This window comes from Panthera onca, chromosome E2, assembly GCF_046562875.1.
Source record: "Panthera onca isolate mPanOnc1 chromosome E2, mPanOnc1 haplotype 2, whole genome shotgun sequence".
In the NCBI taxonomy this organism is placed as follows: domain Eukaryota; kingdom Metazoa; phylum Chordata; class Mammalia; order Carnivora; family Felidae; genus Panthera; species Panthera onca.
The window spans coordinates 10,038,200-10,055,488 of record NC_138353.1 but is presented as its reverse complement, the minus strand read 5'-3'; the positions used below and the strand labels follow the sequence as shown (position 1 = coordinate 10,055,488).

At 56.0% G+C, this 17,289-nt stretch overlaps 1 protein-coding gene across 7 annotated transcripts in view; it reads right to left on the bottom strand.

The window, feature by feature from the left end:
• ZC3H4 (zinc finger CCCH-type containing 4) overlaps positions 1 to 17,289 on the bottom strand; it is a 44,375-nt gene that overhangs the window by 7,346 nt on the left and 19,740 nt on the right. For all 7 annotated transcript variants that reach the window (XM_078439631.2, XM_078439630.2, XM_078439633.2 and 4 more), the window contains 9 exons: positions 14,468 to 14,690; positions 11,903 to 12,054; positions 11,140 to 11,236; positions 10,888 to 11,027; positions 10,218 to 10,325; positions 8,772 to 8,883; positions 8,099 to 8,208; positions 1,454 to 1,818; positions 913 to 1,256 (listed from right to left, as the gene is read on the bottom strand). In XM_078439631.2, the coding sequence (XP_078295757.2) occupies positions 913 to 1,256; positions 1,454 to 1,818; positions 8,099 to 8,208; positions 8,772 to 8,883; positions 10,218 to 10,325; positions 10,888 to 11,027; positions 11,140 to 11,236; positions 11,903 to 12,054; positions 14,468 to 14,690 (1,651 nt within the window). The remainder of the gene's footprint in view (positions 1 to 912; positions 1,257 to 1,453; positions 1,819 to 8,098; positions 8,209 to 8,771; positions 8,884 to 10,217; positions 10,326 to 10,887; positions 11,028 to 11,139; positions 11,237 to 11,902; positions 12,055 to 14,467; positions 14,691 to 17,289) is intronic.

Genomic DNA, 17,289 nt, shown 5'->3' with positions numbered 1-17,289 from the left:
TACACCCTACCATTCTTCCAATGAGGCCACCTCACCGGGGCCGTCGGAGTCCCCACGCTGGGACTTCTGTCCCTTCCCTTTCCCAAGTTACACGGCTGCCCTTACTTTTCTCAACCGAGCCGACGGACCGGGGTCTCTGCCCCTTGGCCTCTTCCCCCTCACATCCCAACTCACACTCCCTTCTCAGAGAGGCCTCTGCTGGCCATCCCCACGCGGCACAGCCACTCCCAACCTGCCTCTGCCCCGACCGTCTGCCACAAGCTCTCCGTTTTACTTTTTCGAGAAACGATCTCTGCTGAAATGAGCGTATGTGTTTATTTACACGTCTCCTGTCTGCTTCCCTGAACTAAAATGCAGCTGAGGCAAGGCCTACGGCTGCCCTGCTTGCTCTGACCCCAGGCCTGGCAGCAGTGGGCACATCCCAGCCTTCCCGAAGGCGGCATGTGACCTCCTAGGGATGCAGCGCCATGGGCCGGCCAGCACCCTGTCAGACACTGAAGCTGTTACCAGGACGCATTCTTGTTTCAGCCAGGAGGGAAGGAAAGATGGAAGGAAGACGGTCAGTCGATAGGACACCAGCAGCTCCAAGCCAAGGACCGTCCGGAAGGAGCCCACCCTGGAGAAGGCGCTTTGGCCTCAAAGCCCAATGCCACCCCGCACCCGCCCCTCGGGCTTCCAGGCAGAGCAAGCGACAATCAAGTAAACCAGACTCATCACGTCACAGGACTCCCTTCAACCTCAACGGGGTGGTGAATCCCGTCACTGAAAACGTTCAACCACTCACGGGACAGAGATGGAGTCGGATTCATGCTTCCAAAGACTCGGACCAAGGAGGAAAGCCAAGTCCCCGATGACACTCCCCTGTGCGAGCCGCAGCGGCCCCTCCCAGCCCCCGCCCGGCCCTCCGCGCACCTGCGTCCCCGATGAGTCCGGGCTCCGTCTCCATGCCCTCCTGCTGCTGGTAAAAGTTTTCATAGAAGTTCTGAGATGGCGGGATGGGGGGCATCATTCCAGAGTGTGGGGAGTCTCCAGGACCATAGGGCATCATTGGGGGGCCACCGGGGCCCATTGGCGGGCCAGGGTTCATGCCAGGACCCATCGGCATGTCGGGGTGCATGTCGGGGTGCATATCAGGGTGCATGTCCGGGTGCATGTCGGGATGCATGTCGGGATGCATTGGGCCCCCCATTGGCCCCGGGGGGCCCATGTTGGGCCCGGGGCCCATTGGCCCCGGGGGTCCTCCGGGTCCAGGGAACCTAGGAGGAAGAAATGCACCTGTGAAGGGCTGCAAAGCATGCATGGTAGCCATGCCCTCGAGGAGACACGGTGGCATCCGTGAGGCTGGTCACGGAGGGCTCCAGACCAGACTCGCAGTGAGACCCCCGGCACAGAGGAGCCTGGCTGAGGCCAGACCAGCCCCACCAGACGGAATCTGGGGCCCTGGGGCACTCACCTCACACCCAGCTTCTCAGCCAACTGTCCTGTGGGCCGCACCACGATCTCAAACAAGGAGGGGATCTTCTTGTTGTACATGTCCTGCTGCTGCTGCAGCTGCTGTGGGGACAGCGGCTCGTGCACGGGCATGGGCATCTGGGGGGGCCCGGGAGGCGGAGGGGGAGGCGGGGGCGGGGGCGGGGGGCCGCCCTGCATGGGCCTGCCGTTGGGAGAGGTCGGGGCCGGGGGACCGGGGGGCCGAGGAGGGGTGGGCAGGAGGCCCACACCAGGGGGCGGTTTGGGCAGGGGGTTGATGCCCTGCTTCTTCAGTTCCTCCACTTCCTTCTCGTCCTCAGCGCCCGCCTCTGCGTCATCAGCCAACATCTGCCAGTGAGAACAAAGCGGGGGGGGGGGATAGACCGGGATGAGGTAGGGACCAGGCCTCCCGCGCGGGAAGCTGAACTTTCTGAGAACCCTAAAACACAAGGACCCCGCGGCCATCATGCCATGAGGCACGGAAGTCATCATCCCACACCACTGCCGCCTCTGCTCTGTGACCAGCTGGGGGCAGGGAAGGGGGCAGACACTCCTGTTTGCACCAAGACACCTGTTTTTCTCCCCTTAAACTGTACAATTCAATGGCATTAAGTAGTCATGAGGATGTACAACCACCACCTCTATCTGGTTCCGGAACTTCCCCATCATCCCAAAAGGAGGGCCCATAACTATTGGCAGTCACTCCCCTTCCCCCTCGTCCGGGCCCCAGCAACCACTAATCTGCTTGCCATGTCTATGACCTGCCTATTCTGGAGAGTTCATTAAAGCATACACCGCACGGCCTTTTGCGATTGGCTTCTCTCGCTCAACACGTTTGCCAGGTTCAGGGCGCCTGGGTGGCTGTCGGTTGATGGTCAGACTTCAGCTCAGGTCATGATCTCAGGGTTCAGGAGTTCGAGCCCCACGTCAGACTCACTGCTGTCAGCGCAGAGCCTGCTTCGGATCCTCTGTTCCCGCCTCCCCCACCCCTCCCCCGTTTGCGCTCTCTCAAAGATAAATAAAACATTTAAAAAAACGTCAGGTTTACCCACATTGTAGCAAGCGTCACCTACTTTATACCTAATACCCTATTGTCCCGTGCCCAAACTGTGTATACAAACGATGTGCTTTCTGCCGAAACACACCCTTTCCTTCTGGGATTCTGGAATTTTGGTACGTGCCAGGCAGAGGCGCCACCCTGAGCACTGAGTCTCTTGGGCATCCCTGGTATAGAACATTCCACAAGTGCCGTCACAACCTGAGGATTAAGCACGGCCCTTGTGACTCCACGGGGCAAGGACTCTTGGACGCTCACGCCTGGTTTCTCCAGCCTTGGCCCACTGTGGCTACGTGTTTGGTCCTGGGACTGCCCCCGCCCCCCACCCCCACCAGGAAACGACTGAACCTGGGCCCGGGCCACCTTACGGACCTCAGCACAGATGCCTTCGTGGATCCTAACATGGGGCTCAGAGATGCTTCAGCAGCTAGCAGCTAGCATCCCAGCCCCAGCACCGCTCAAGACCGCCCGCCCCCCGCTCCTCCCTCCCCGCAGCGATGGCGGGAGCATGGGTGGTGGGAGCAGGGTCTCCAGGTGCGTGTCAGGCCGGTCTCGGCTCTTCTCTCTCCTGTCAGGAATGGTACCTGCACCTGGGGACAGCAGGATCTAGGAGGAACGTGGCTTCAAGGGTGCCGGAATACTCGAACAACCAATCTACAGAAAACATCTGTCCCTTAGAGCCCCAGTACTCGAGGCGTGGTCTGAGCGTGAACGAGCAGCACAGGGCGACCTGCTGAACCGGAACCGCATCTTAACAGGTGCCTGGGACGGTGTGGGCGACCCTGCCCCGAACCAGCAGTGCCTTTCGGCGGCGAGGCAGGTCCCGGCCCTGCATGCTTCACCACCCTGACGCTCGGTCCACTTCCCGCCCGGCGTACTGGCCCCTGGGCCCCCTCTGCTTCTCGACCGAGCACGAGGCTGCTGCCTGTGCTGTGTCCCCTGCTCAGCATGTGCCTCTCACTCTTTTCTTCCTACCACTCACCTCGGGACCAGCACAGGGTCGCCTCACCCAGGCTCCCGTGAATGGCAGCCTGTCTGCAGAGCCTCTGGGCTCCCTGTACATTCCCTCCACTTCCGCGATCCCGGCGCATCATCAGGATCTGCCCAATGACCGGATCCCGTCTCCTCGCCACCGTGTCCCCCAGGGCCCGGGACGCTGCCCGGCAGAAGCTAGGCACGGACGCACATTTGTTGGATAAATGAGCAAGGAAAACAGACAAAGGCACCTCCCCCTGCATTCCCTGGGCTCCAGAGAACAGCCGGTTAACATCAGGACCACGGAGGATGGGAGGGGGGAGGGGTGGGGGGCGCGTGGGGGGATGAGAGAGTGAAGGCCTTGGCCACCCTGACCCCGCTCTTTGACGTTCCTCTCCAGTGGGTCTCCCCGGCACCCTGCCTCCACCTCCCCTCCCTGGCTCCAAGGCCCTGCCCGCCCCGAAGCCTTCAGTCAGTGCCAGCGCGGGGCTGGGGAGACTCCTCCATCTGGAGAGCTGCGGGCAGGTGTTCAGCTCCACCCGGGCACACTTCATCCCACGTGCCTTCTCCACTGGCCACAAGCGTGGCTCTCTGAGTGAGGGACCCCCCTCTACTTCCTGAGCCCCGAGCCACGATCCGGGGTCTCTCTCCTCCACGCTGTTCCCAAGCTACTGCCCGGACCTCCCAAGCGGCCCGCCCACCCGCCCTCTGCCCCGGGCCCCGCTGCCTCTGGCCAGGACTCTGCCCCAGCTTCCTACCTGGTCTCTGGTCTCCCTCCCACCATCCCCTGCACACTGACCCAGCACGCATCAATCACGAAGCTAGGTCCTTCCGTCAGCGGCAACTCGATGCCCTCAGGCAGAAGGCAGAACCTAACAAGGTTATACCTCATTAACCAGGAACAACCTTGACCTCAGCTTCCTCCCCTCCCGTGGAGGGGGTGGCAAGCTCTGGCCACCGGAGGGGTCACGCTCCCTTGGCCTCCCGAGCTCACACCCAGACGCCCCATCGTTCCCTCCTTGCAAGCGCTGCCTCCTCTGCCCCACGGCTGCTCTTCCTTCGGGTCGCCTCCTGCCACCAGCCTCTGATGGCCTCTGGAGACCAGACATGCCTGTCGCGTGCGCTTCTCTGTACCACTTAACAGTCGGGAACACCCGGCCAGCGTCCCTTCCTCCATTAGACCACGGGCTCTGGAGACCGAGCCTGTGTGGCATCTTCACTGGCGTCTGCCGGCGTCGGCCCAGCACCCCGCATGCGCCGGGCGCCACTCGGGACCAGCAGCGTCTCGGCCACCAGGGCCTCCGTCTCCTGCCCCACGCCAGGTGGGAGTCTCCCGTCCCAGCCTACTGGCCAGCTGGAGGACGCGGCCCCCCCGCTGCAGGACTCAGCTCCCCTCACCCCTCGCCAGACCCCAGCTCCACGCCTAGACCAGCTCCCTGCGCTCGTCTCTCTACCCTCCGTCTCCCACCCTGAGCCATGCACGTCGCTGCGAAAGCAGGCGCCGAACCACATCAGAGGGCAGGACGGTGACACGTAAAACACATTAAAACCACGTTCCCACCAGGAAAGCCGAACCCAAACCGTACAGCCCTTGCTCAGAGACGCCGAGAGGGACACGTCTGTTCCAGACCTCCTGCGCGTCCCCTTTGGGCCTCTCTGCCTGCAAAGACAAGCACTCCCAGGACCTTTCCATCAGACGAGACACACCAGGGCCCTCCCCTACCAGGATGGATCCTGACCGAGGCCAAGAGTTTCCGAAAGTTCAGAGCAGCCTCTTAGCGGCAAAGGGCACGCACACCCACAGACACGCAAAGGTATGTGAGCCAAGGCTCATCAAGGCAAAGAAATCAGCTTGTGTCGGTTGGTTGGCTAGAAAATTCTTAAGTTTCTGCCCCACGCTAGAAACAATCCAAATCTTCTTCGGTTGATAACTAGACAAATTTAAGACCATCCATTACAACGGACTCGTACTCACCAACAAACAGCAATGAACTACCCTCAACAACTATTCTCAACAGATACACTACGCCTGGTGGAAAAAAGCAGATTCAAGAGGTTATGCACACACGTACGTGTGTTTAAAAGCTCTACACTGGATACGCCTATTCAGAGAACATTCTCGAAAACACAAACTATAGGGACAGAAAACAGAGCAGTGATGCCAAAGGCTGGAAAATGGAGAAGCACGGAGTCTACAGGGGCAGGGTTTTGGGGGCAACGGAAGACTGAATTTCCTCAATCTACATTTTGGGATGGCTACGTGACTCTGTGTTTGTCAGAACTCATAGAACTTTACACTAAACGGGAAGAATTTTACTGGATACAAACCATAGCTTGCCAAACCTGACTATAAAAAAACAGAGCGTGAGGAAGGACTTCAGGGTAAAGGACCAAAACGTGAGCAACTTACTCCCGAATGGTTCAAGGAGGAAAAAAAACAAACAAACGTGCACACACATGTATAAAATAAGACAGGAGCAAATGGGGCAGAATGTTGCTAACAGACGATCTGAGCGGAGGAGCGAGCATGCTTCCAAACGTGGGACGGATGGCTGGGAACACATGTGTCTAGACGGACAGAAAGGTGTCCGCGACGTGGGAAAACAGAGCTGAAGGAAGGAAGGAAAGAAAAAGAGCGCAGGCATTTCAGGGGAGGCCGGCCGAGGCCCAGGCATAACTGGCACCACGGTGTGGACCCAGGGGCCGCCCAGAAGCTCCAGGCCCCAGCCCTGGCCAACAAGCTGCAGCTGTCTGGGCAAGAAGGAATGGCCGATGCCTTCATCTGGGTTAACCGGGTCCTGAAAATTCATCTTGAGTTTTACTTTCTGACTACCCAAATTTGACTCTGGTATGGTTTTTCCACCATCTTTTTTTTAAAGTTTATTCATTTTGAGAGAGAGAGAGAGAGAGAGAGAAGGAGAAAGAATGAATGGGGGAGAGAGGGAGAGAGTGAATCCCAAGCAGACTCTGCAGTGTCAGCACAGAGCTCAAAGTGGGGCTCGATCCCACAACCCGTTGAGATCGTGGCCTGAGGCTGAAATCAAGCGTTGGAAGCTCCACCGACAGAGCCACCCAAGTGTCCGTCAACACTCATTTTTAACCCACTGAGACTTAGTTTTTAGATTGGGGAGGATACTGACGCTTTCAAAACGTTTGTAACGGGGAGCTGAAATGTACCATCTTGGTTTGCTTTGGGTTTTTACTAGGGCGTTTAGAGCTGGGCTGTGCAAGGCGATGGTCACTGGCCACATGTGGCTACTGAGGCTTGAAATGCAGCTGGTGCAAACGGAGAGGGGCTCTAAGTAGAAGATAAGCGCCAGATTCCAAAGACACGATAGCAACAAGAACGATAATGCGAAACGTCTTACGGTTTTCGCTATCACTTGCTGAAACGGTATTCTGAATACAGACATTAAATAAGTTAAATAAGTTAAATAAGACAAACTGCCTGAAATTAACTTTTCTAGGTTTCCTTCTACTTTAACGTAGCTGCCAGAAAATGTGAAAGGACGCCGGTGGCTCGGCTGTGTTCCTACTTGGACAGCACTGGTTTAGAGCACCAGCTCTGAACCTCCAGCAGGGGGCAGGCCTCGGCAAGTCACTGTTCAGTTCTTCTTGTGAGAGGAAGCCACTGCTTACCCCGCTCCCTACCCTGTCAGAGAAACAGACTCTAGACAAGCTGCTCGTTACGAAACCCTATTCCTAGGATACTAGATTTCCCAGAGGGCCTGGTCAGGGGAGACTTTTTCCCATGGCATTGCCCATGAGCACTGGGGTGCTTCCCTGCTCTGCTCGTGCAGTGCTCACCCTTGACCCCTCAGGCAGACCTGGACCCCACCAGAAACAGGGCGGTACTGACGGACTCCAGAAGCTGCCTCATGTGCTACTCAGACTCGATCCTTGCCATCCTCAAAAAACCGGCCAAAGCTCTCAAACCTGCTGTGAACTAGAAGGCATGAAAGCCTTCGTCTGAAAGGACCTGTGTTCTCCCTCACCCGTTCCCTTGGTGCGTTAGGAAGCCCAAGACAGGAACCTGGGCCCCCCAGAGTCCTCATGACTCATCGGGCAGAACAACAGATACTAGGATGAGTCTCAAACATCGCCTGGCTGGGGAGGAAGGCCTGGCACAGCATGGGAGAAGCCGCTCTCTCCCGAGAACCTCCAATTACCCTGCACTTTGTCGGCTGCGTAACGGAATCCTTAAGCCTTAGGAGGAAGCATCTGACGTTTCCATCAAAATACAACCCACCCAAGTTTCACTCTCCTCCTTGTGCATCATGGGCTGTCTCTAAAAGATGGCTAAGCAACGCAAAGTGTGTTTGCAAGCAACGTTCCTTTCACGCCCTGCCCGCCCCCCCCCGCTGCCCCGCCACGAAAACCGCCCTGGCTGGAGAGAAGATACACGCGAGAGCACCTCAGTTCTCCCCGCAGAGAAAACAGCCCCCGTTCCCTCCCTCAGACGGCCCAGCTCCAGATCAAGGCAAGTGGGAATTCTGGTCCCGCACAGAAGCCAGATGGACGCGCCAGGTCAAGGGGAGGCGCACCTCCTGGTTCCCCTGGAGGCAGCTGTGGCCCCACGTTACCCCCAAACGTTACCTTATCCAAGAGCTCTCTCGTCTCCTCGGTCAGGGGGTCGTGGGAGAACATGCAGTCGTCCCCGTTGATGCAGTTCCCCGTCGTGTGGTACAACTTACATGGGAAATCACGTTCACGGGCACGTTAAGGCAAACTCATCGTGTCACAGAACCCACCCGAGCGCAGAATCCAGCCCCTTCTGTTTTGGAGATGGGGAAACGGACACCCAGAGAGGTGAAGTGACCCGCTCGGGGGCTGCATGACGTGCTCGCGGCAGACCCAACAAGAGCCCGTTTTCTCAGGACCCTCCCTCCAGAGGGCTTCCTGCCCGCACCACGCTGGCCTCGGGGCCGCGTCCGCAGGTCCTGACTCCCCAGGAATGATTCAGGTCGAGGATTTGCCCAAGGCCACACGGCCAACTGGGGAAGTCTCAGGAAGGGAACAGACAAGGGCGCTACAAACGGCCTTGAGGGTACCCGCAAAGAGAGCGGACGCGTGAGTGGTTAGTTCACTCATCTGCAGGACAGGGACGGCAGCTCTGCCACGCGACAGACCGCGAGGGGTCGCCCGGAGAGGCGGACGCAGCGCAGGCGCGGAGGGCCAGCGCGGGTGGCTCGGGCCAACCACTGTCACCGGGGAGGACGGGGGAGGTCCTGCACGCTGCGGCAGGTCACGCGTGAGCGCCAAAGGATATCGTGCATGTAGGGGCAGTTCTCGGCTCTGGCACAAAAGCCGGTGATGTAAAATTTGCACAGCTCGCGCTTCTTTGGTAGCTCGATGTCGTGGCTAAAATTACAGTGGTCTCCCTGGAAGAGAGGTGGGGAAAAGGTAAGGGGGTGCCACGCTAAGCCCTCGCCGACGCCCACCTGCAACGGGAAGTCCTCCTCTGTCACCGCTGAAGCATGGAGAAACCAATGGCAGGGACACATTCCCCCCCCCCCCCCACCCCCAACAGGGCAGGGAGGGCTCACGACGTGGCTTCTCACCACCTTGAAAGTTGGCTCGGGCCCTGCCTCCCCGCCCCATGTCCCCGTTCATCCAGGCTCCGCTCCGCTGCCCCGCACCGCTTCGTTCTTACTCTCCCTCTCCCTCCCTGCAGCCACTATTTTTCACCATTTGCTGCATGACGGCCACGCTTCTTCCTTCCTAACGCAACCTCCGCTTTGTTTGGGAAGAACGTGCCCGGCTACACATTCTCCAGGCTCGTGTGGAGACATCGTGTGGCCGATGAAATAATAAGCCAACGTCCCCGAGGGAGGACAATACTGCTTCAATTAAAAGAAAAATCAAACCCCTTCACCCATCTTTCCTCTCAGCCCTTAGATGGGACGCCCGGAGCCACAGCAGCCGTTGTGGGACCGGCAAAGATGGCGGATGTTCTTAAAAGGAGGAAGGAGCTTGAGTTCCCCAGGGTGCCACTGACCAGGGCACCAACGTCCCTCACCTCAGAGGAACAACGTCTGAGCGTTCAAGCTAGCGGGGCTTGATTTTCCATTATCCACAGACACACTCAGAACACAACACCCGGGTGAACGAAATACAGAAACTGTCCCATGGCTGTTTCCCCTTACTCTCAGGAGTGGCTACTCATTTTTCGTTAAATGTATTACAAGCTTCTAAAAATAACATGAATCGAAACCGTAACGCAGAGCGTTTTTCACACGTGTACGCATTTGTTCGTATTTGTTCAAAACGCGCAGTTTTTTCTAAGACTTATCATGCAGCACGCCATTTCCTGGGCACGCGTGTGCCGTTGTCTGTCCACCGCCATCGCACTCGAATACAAGGCTGGCGGCACTCACACTGGGTGACACCCTCAGAGCTCTGCGGTCATCGGCCCACCTTCTGGTATTGAACTCTGCTGTGAAATTCAAGGCTGGCCTGCTTCACCCCACCTGCCTTTTTGTCCAGAGGTCGTAACAAATTCCCTTTCCAACGCCAAAGTCCAGTAACTTCCCCAGAGCACGTGACATCTTTGCAAGAGCGTCTTCCCCAGCATCTCTTGTAGGCGATCACTTCCACCCTCACCCGGCCACCGCCCCCAATTAGCGTGGCTTCTAGAACATTCCCGGAGGCCTGAGCATCCTCCGTGAGGTGGCTGACTTGCTCCGGCAGCCAGGCACTGTAACTGGCCCCTTACCCACGTACAGCGCCCCTCCACGAAGTATTTGCAGATGACTTTGCCCTTCTTGTCGGACTGCTGGTGGGGCTTGTCGTGGTCGCTCCTCCGGTAGCTCCCGCCACCGTCCTGTCAGGAACACAGAGCGTGAGCATAAAGGGGAGTGAAAAGGAAGGGTTGGGGGGCCAACGCAGGCCAGGGGAGGCGGGTTCCGAGGGAGTGACAGAAGTCGGCCGGCGGGCACGAGCATTCCCTCGACAGAAGCGTCTTCTCGCAACGAGAGCAGTGTCATGGCCGTGCGGGGCGGGAGCCCCAAGGCAGGGGGCGCGCTGGCGCGGACAGGAGAAGTTCTGCCACTCGGAGCTGCGGGCGACCGAAGGGCACCCCACAGCTGTGCAGGAACGCATCCACCTCCCAGAGGGCAAGCTCTCCAGGCTGCCTGGACAGGTCACCTAGAACCTTCCACACCTCAGAGATGCAGGTGCTACAGAGATGTGGTTTTAAGAACAGAGGGTCTCACCAGCAGCACACCCACCACGAGAGTTGACGAGAGCTCATCCGTCCCACGGAGAAGAGCGGACGGGAGCAGGAGGATGAACAGGCCTCAGAGGCCAACTTGTTCAAGAAAAGGAAAAGTCCGAGAAGGGGGCCTTGGCTGAGTATCTCAGATCCGAATGAAGGGTCAACTCACGCCCATGTCCTCGTCATAGAAGTCTTCGTCGTCATTCATTCCGCCCTTGTTCATCCCTCCTCGGCTGCCACCTCGGCCGCGACCCCGGCCCATCCCTTTCCCTCGACCTCGGGAACCCCGGCCACGGCCTCGATTTAACCCTGCAGGGGAGAGAGATGGCGTTCACCTGCTGCCTCTCCCCAGGATCCCGGTCCGGCAGCAGCTGCCGGAAGGAGCCCCGCCGACCCGTCACCTCCTGGGCCCCCTGCCCACCTCGTCCTCGGCCATCTTTGGACCGGCGGTACTGGCTCAGTTCCTTGGAGTACTCGTCATAGTCCTCATCTCCCATCGGCTCCTCACTTTCTCCATACTAGGGTTCCAGAAAGGAGGAGAGAAGCAGGTGGCGTGCGGGGAACAATGAGCACTGTCCCTAACCGTGCTCTCTGTCCCCTTACGCCTTTTTATTTGGCTGAACGCCGGATTCAGAAGGGCAGATGACCCACCCAAGGCCACCTGCTCATGCCCCCTTACATGCGACAGCCTAAGGCGGAGGGGGGTGTCTAACCTCTGGTACTGTCTTCACCCCTACAACTCCTCTCCCCTCCCCCCAGGTAAATCCCACAGGGCTCCTCCTACACAAGACAGCTGTGGCTGTAACAACGGACCGCCAGGGAAAGGTCTCGGGCAGGGATAGAACAGTGAATGTGGAAGCTGTGTGCGTGTGTGTGTAGGGGGGCGTGAATAAACAAGCACCTGACTGCAAAGGCATCAAACATTTCCAGAAGGCACTCAGGAAACTTGTCTCCAGGGATGGGAACTAAGCTGCCGGGGGGCAGCAGTAGCGGGGAGAGGTTTTCACAGCTTTGGTACCTTTCCAATTTTGAACCACGTGAAGGTTTCCTCTATTCCGAGATAAGAAACGAATGTGGAAACACGGAGAACCGCCACCCGATGCTTTCCTTCCACTGTTTCCAAGGTTTCCCCCAAAAGCGCCCACCAGCCCCCCACTTTCCCGCGGGACTGGAGGAGAGCTTACTTCCATCTCTTCCTCGTAGAAGTCTTCTTCGTCCTCCGGGTGGTCTCCCACGGAGCCCCTGCCCCTTCCACGGCTGCCCCTGCCCATGCCTCGGCCTCGAGATCCTCCGCGGCTGCCTCGGCCCCGGTAGCCCCTGCCACGGCCTCGGCTGCCTGCAGGGCGATTCAGATGGTGAGCAGATGCCCCCAGCAAGAGAGAAGTCAGCCCGTTTTCCACCCCCGAGGTCGGTCATTTCCTCCTCCTCCCCAAGCCTTCCTAGCAGCTCCAGGCAGAAGGTCCCGTGGTTCCCAGCCCAGGTCCCCTCAGCATTCTGGATGTGCACCTGCTACGGGCACTCACTGCACAGCCACAAGGGCATCTGTGCGTTGAAAGCTGCACTCACTGTCCAGCTACTTGTGGCTACGGAGCCCCCGTGACACGACCAAACTAAGAGATGCTGCAAGGGTGAAACACACACCGGATTTACAGAATATCATTTAAAAAAAAAAAAAGAAAAGAAAAGAAAAAGAGCGGGGGTGCCTGGGTGGCTTAGTCGGTTGAGGACCTGACTCTTGGTTTTGGCTCAGGTCATGATTTTGAGATTCATGGCTTCAAGCTGTCAGTGTGGAGCCTGCTTGGGATTCTCTCTCCCACACACCCCCCCCCCCCCGCCCCCGCCCCCGCCCCTCCCCTGCTCACACACACAATTTCTCTTTCTTTCAAAATAAGTAAACACTAGGGCACGTGGGTGGCTCAGCCGGTTAAGCATTGGACTTCGGCTCAGGTCATGATCTCATGATCTCACGGTTCGTGAGTTCAAGCCCTGCGTCGGGCTCTGTGCTGACAACTAGGAGCCTAGAGCCTGCTTCAGATTCTGTGTCTCCCTCTCTCTTTGTCCCTCCCCTGCTCACGCTCTGTCTCTCAAAAATAAATAAATGTCAAAAAAAATTTTTTTTTTTAAATAAGTAAACATTAACAAAAAAATACAATTGCAGTAAACATTAAAAAAAAGAGAGAGAGATGGGGCGCCTGGGTGGCGCAGTCGGTTAAGCGTCCGACTTCAGCCAGGTCACGATCTCGCGGTCCGTGAGTTCGAGCCCCGCGTCAGGCTCTGGGCTGATGGCTCGGAGCCTGGAGCCTGCTTCCGATTCTGTGTCTCCCTCTCTCTCTGCCCCTCCCCCGTTCATGCTCTGTCTCTCTCTGTCCCAAAAATAAAAATAAAAAACGTTGAAAAAAAAAAAAATTTAAATTAAAAAAAAAAAAAAAAGAGAGAGAGAGAAAACAGAGAGAGAAAGGCATAACATAAAATACCACATCTATCTGTTTGGATAATGTGTTAAAGTAAGATTTGGAGTATATGAGGTAGATAAAATAAACCGTTAAAATTAATCTCATCTGGGGCGCCTGGGTGGCTGAGTCGGCTGAGCATCCAACTTCGGCTCAGGTCATGGTCTCGCGGTTCATGAGTTCAAGCCCCGCATCGGGCTCTGTGCCGACAGCTCACAGCCTGAAGCCTGCTTCAGATTGTATCCCCCGCCGCCCCCTCTCCACCCCATCCCTGCTTGTGCTCTTTCAAAAATGGATGAACATAAAAAAAATTTTAAATTAATCTCATCTGTTTCCTTTTATTTTTTTAATGGGACTGCCAGAAAATTCTAAATTCTACGGTGACTTGTGTTATATATTTTTTCTTTTTAAACGTTTTAATCATCTTTTGAGAGAGAGAGACAGCGCGCACACACGAGTGGGGTGGGGTAGAGAGAGAGGGAGACACAGAATGTGAAGCAGGCTCCAGGCTGTGAGCTGTGAGCACAGATCCCAATGCAGGGCTCGCATTCATGGACCATGAAATCGTGACCTGAGCCAAACTTGGACACTTAACTGACTGAGCCACCCAGGTGTCCCACACTGTATTTCTATCGGATGGCACTGGTCTAGAATCTCCCCAAAGAGCAGGGCTTGTCCAGGGAGGTGTCCAGGGAAGACTTGCCAAGAAAATGAATGAGCAGCCACTCTAACAATAAGCTGGGCCTTAGTCAGGGCTAAGTACTGCTGAGCTATAAGGTCCCAGGAACCCTTGTGGGTTGCAAAAGCTCGCAGGCAGGAGCCAGTTCTAGAAGGTCTCCGGTGCTCCGCCCTCCCTCACCTCCTAACTGCCACAGTTCAAGGTTCAGAGGCTGCACACCTTGTTGGGTGATAGGAGCTGGGAGGAGTGGGGAGGAGGCCGGGGCAGCCAGCTGTCCGTTACCCTGGACTATATCTGACAAGCTGTCCCTTCTCTCGCTCCTCACAGCTGAGCAGGAAGTGAATGAAGAAAACAACCCTCAGCCGCGAGGGCGTCTCCCCGCCTCCCGCCTGCCTGGCTGCGTCCCAAGCACAGGCCTAGCACTGGGGCTTCTTCTCAGGGCCCTGTGTGTGCAGCCCCCGCCCTTCCCCTGTACTCACCCCTGCACCGAAACCACTGCCGGTCTCTCCTCCCGCACCGGAGGCTCGGCAGCACTGGGCCCCACACTGCACCCCGAGCCCCCGCCGCGGATCTGCTCGGACCCCCTCCCCCCCGCCCCCCCAGAGGCGGCAGGGCCTCACCTCGGCCCCGGCCGCTGCCCTCCTTCGCGCGCCGGTACTGGTTCAGCTCTTTGGTGAAGTCGTCATAGTCCTCCTTGCCCATATCCTCCTCCTCGTCGCCCTCGTACTCCCCGTACTGCTCGTTCTCGTAGTCTTCGTACATGCCGTAGCCTTTGCTGTCCATCTTGGAGTAGGCCTTCTTGGGCAGGGACGTGGTGTGCGACGGGGGGTACTGCTGGTGGGACTGATGGAGAGAGGGCGTGAGGCGGCCCCGGGGCCCTGGGCCCGGACTGCCAAGATCCCCGCTGTTCCCTTAACTGATGCACTGTCTGGGGGCCTCTGCCACCCCGGCGGCGACACACCAGCCCCCAGCACTCGGGGCACTGGTTCCCAGACGAGCGAGAGCTGGGCGGTGGGCTCAGACGTTTCTGTTCTTCAGAAAGAGCCACGGCTTGAAAGAAAATTTAGAAACACGGACCCCACGATCCCTGAAGAACTGGGGAGGGGAGAGAAAGGGCTATTGCCCAGGGATATGCAATCTCATTTGGGGAGGAGGCCTGGTAGTCAACAGGGGTGCGCCTTTTTATGTATTTATTTTGAGAGCCAGAGCAAGTGGGGGAGGAGCAGAGAGAGAAAATCCCAAAGCAGGCTCTGTGCTGTCAGCACAGAGCCCGACATGAGGCTCAAACTCACAAAACTGAAATCATGACCTGAGCTGAAATCAAGAGTCTGCCGCTGAACCGACTGAGCCACCAAGATGCCCGCATCTATCTACCTATCTATCCATCTATTTATTTATAGGGGACGCCGTCTAGGGGATGCCGTCTAGGGACGCCGGGGTGGCTCAGTCGGTTCAACGGCAGACTTCGGCTTGTGAGTTCCAGCCCCACATCAGGCTCTGCTGTCGACACAGAGCCCACTTCAGGTCCTCTGTCTCCCTTTTTCTCTGCCCCCCCTCCCCCTGCTCTCTCAAAAATGAATATTTAAAAAATAATAATAAGTAAGTAAATAAGTAAATAAATAAATAAAAGTAATCTCTACACCCAACATGGGGCTCGAACTTAACCTGGAGATCAAGAGTCGCACGCTCCACCCACAGGGCCAGCCAGGCACCCCCAAGAGGGGTGCTCCTTGGTCAACATTTTCTTGGGGCCTTGGAATTCAATTAATAATCTACTTGGCAACCAAACTAGAAAGCTATTAAATGATGTTTTCCAAACTGTGTTAGTGCAAAGAGATACCGGATGAAGTTAGAGACAGACACACACAGACAGACAGACAGACACACACACACACACACACACACACACACACACACAAATGGAAAGCACCAAGACGGCCTTTAGTAAACAAATAAACAAACTGGGGTCCATCCAGACAATGGAGTATTATTCATTGGTTAAAAGAGATGAACCACGGGGCTACGGAAAGACATGGGAAAACCACAAACACATACTGTTAAGTAAAAGAAACTGATCCGAAAAAATTATACGCTGTAGGAGTCCAGCTCTCTGACATTCTGGAAAAGGCAACACAACAGAGACAGAAAAAGACTGTGGGTTGCCAGAGGCTCAGGGAGGAGGGAGGGGGTAAGGCACAGGGGATTTTTAGGGAACTGAAACTATTTTATATGATAGTGTATGGTGAATACATAACATGAGCATTTGTCGAAAGCAAAAGAACTGTAAAACACAGAGGAGGGAACCTTAGTATAACCATAAGCTTTGATTAATAGCCATGCATCAATACTGGCTCATCAATTACAACAAATGTACCATAATAAGGTAAAGCGTTAACAGGAGAGGGACACGTGGGTGGCTCAGGTTAAGCTTCCGACTTCAGCTCAGGTCATGATCTCACAACTCGTGAGTTCAAGTCCCGCATTGATCGAGCTCTGTGCTGGCAGCTCAGGGCCTGAAGCCTGCTTCAGATTCTGTGTCTCCCTCCCTCTCCACCCCCCCCCCCCCACATTCATGCTCTGTCTCTCTCTCTCTCTCTCTCTCAAAAATAAATAAACATTGGGGCGCCTGGGTGGCTCAGTCGGTTGAGCGTCCGACTTCGACTCAGGTCACGATCTCGCAGTCCGTGAATTCGAGCCCCGCGTTGGGCTCTGGGCTGATGGCTCGGAGCCTGGAGCCTGCTTCCGATTCTGTGTCTCCCTCTCTCTCTGCCCCTCCCCCGTTCATGCTCTGTCTCTGTCTCAAAAATAAATAAACGTTAAAAAAAAAAATTTTAAAAAAGAAGTAAATAAACCTTTAAGACATCTGCTCAATTTTCTACAAACCTAAAACTATTCTAAGAAACAATCTATATTAATTTAAAAGACCCACACTCGTGGGGCGCCTGAGTGGCTCAGTCGGTTAAGTATCCAATTCTTGAGCTCAAACTCAGGTCTTGATCTCAGGGTCATGAGTTCGAGCCCCACGTTGGGCTCCGTGCTGGGTGTGAAGCCTACGTAAACAAGTAATTTAAAAAAATAAAAAATCCACACTCGTTATGAGAAAATACAGAACGTAAGTATACAGACACATAGGACTACATTAGCAGACCTTAAAATCCCTCAATCCCAGATGCCTGGCTGGCTCAGTGAGTGGCACGTGTGACTCTCGATCTCGGGGTTGTTGAGTTCGATCCCCATGGGGGGGTAGAGATTACTTAAATATAAAATCTTAAAAAAAAAAAAAAAAAAGCCTCAAACTCTAGTTCCTAATCGAAGCTGTGGTGTGCCCTCCATTTCTTGCCTCAGGTTGCAAGTCTGAATCTCTGCTAGCATGTCAACGTCAAGTGTAACATTATATGATTGAATTATTCGTTAGGACAGATGATGCTGAGTCATGGGACAC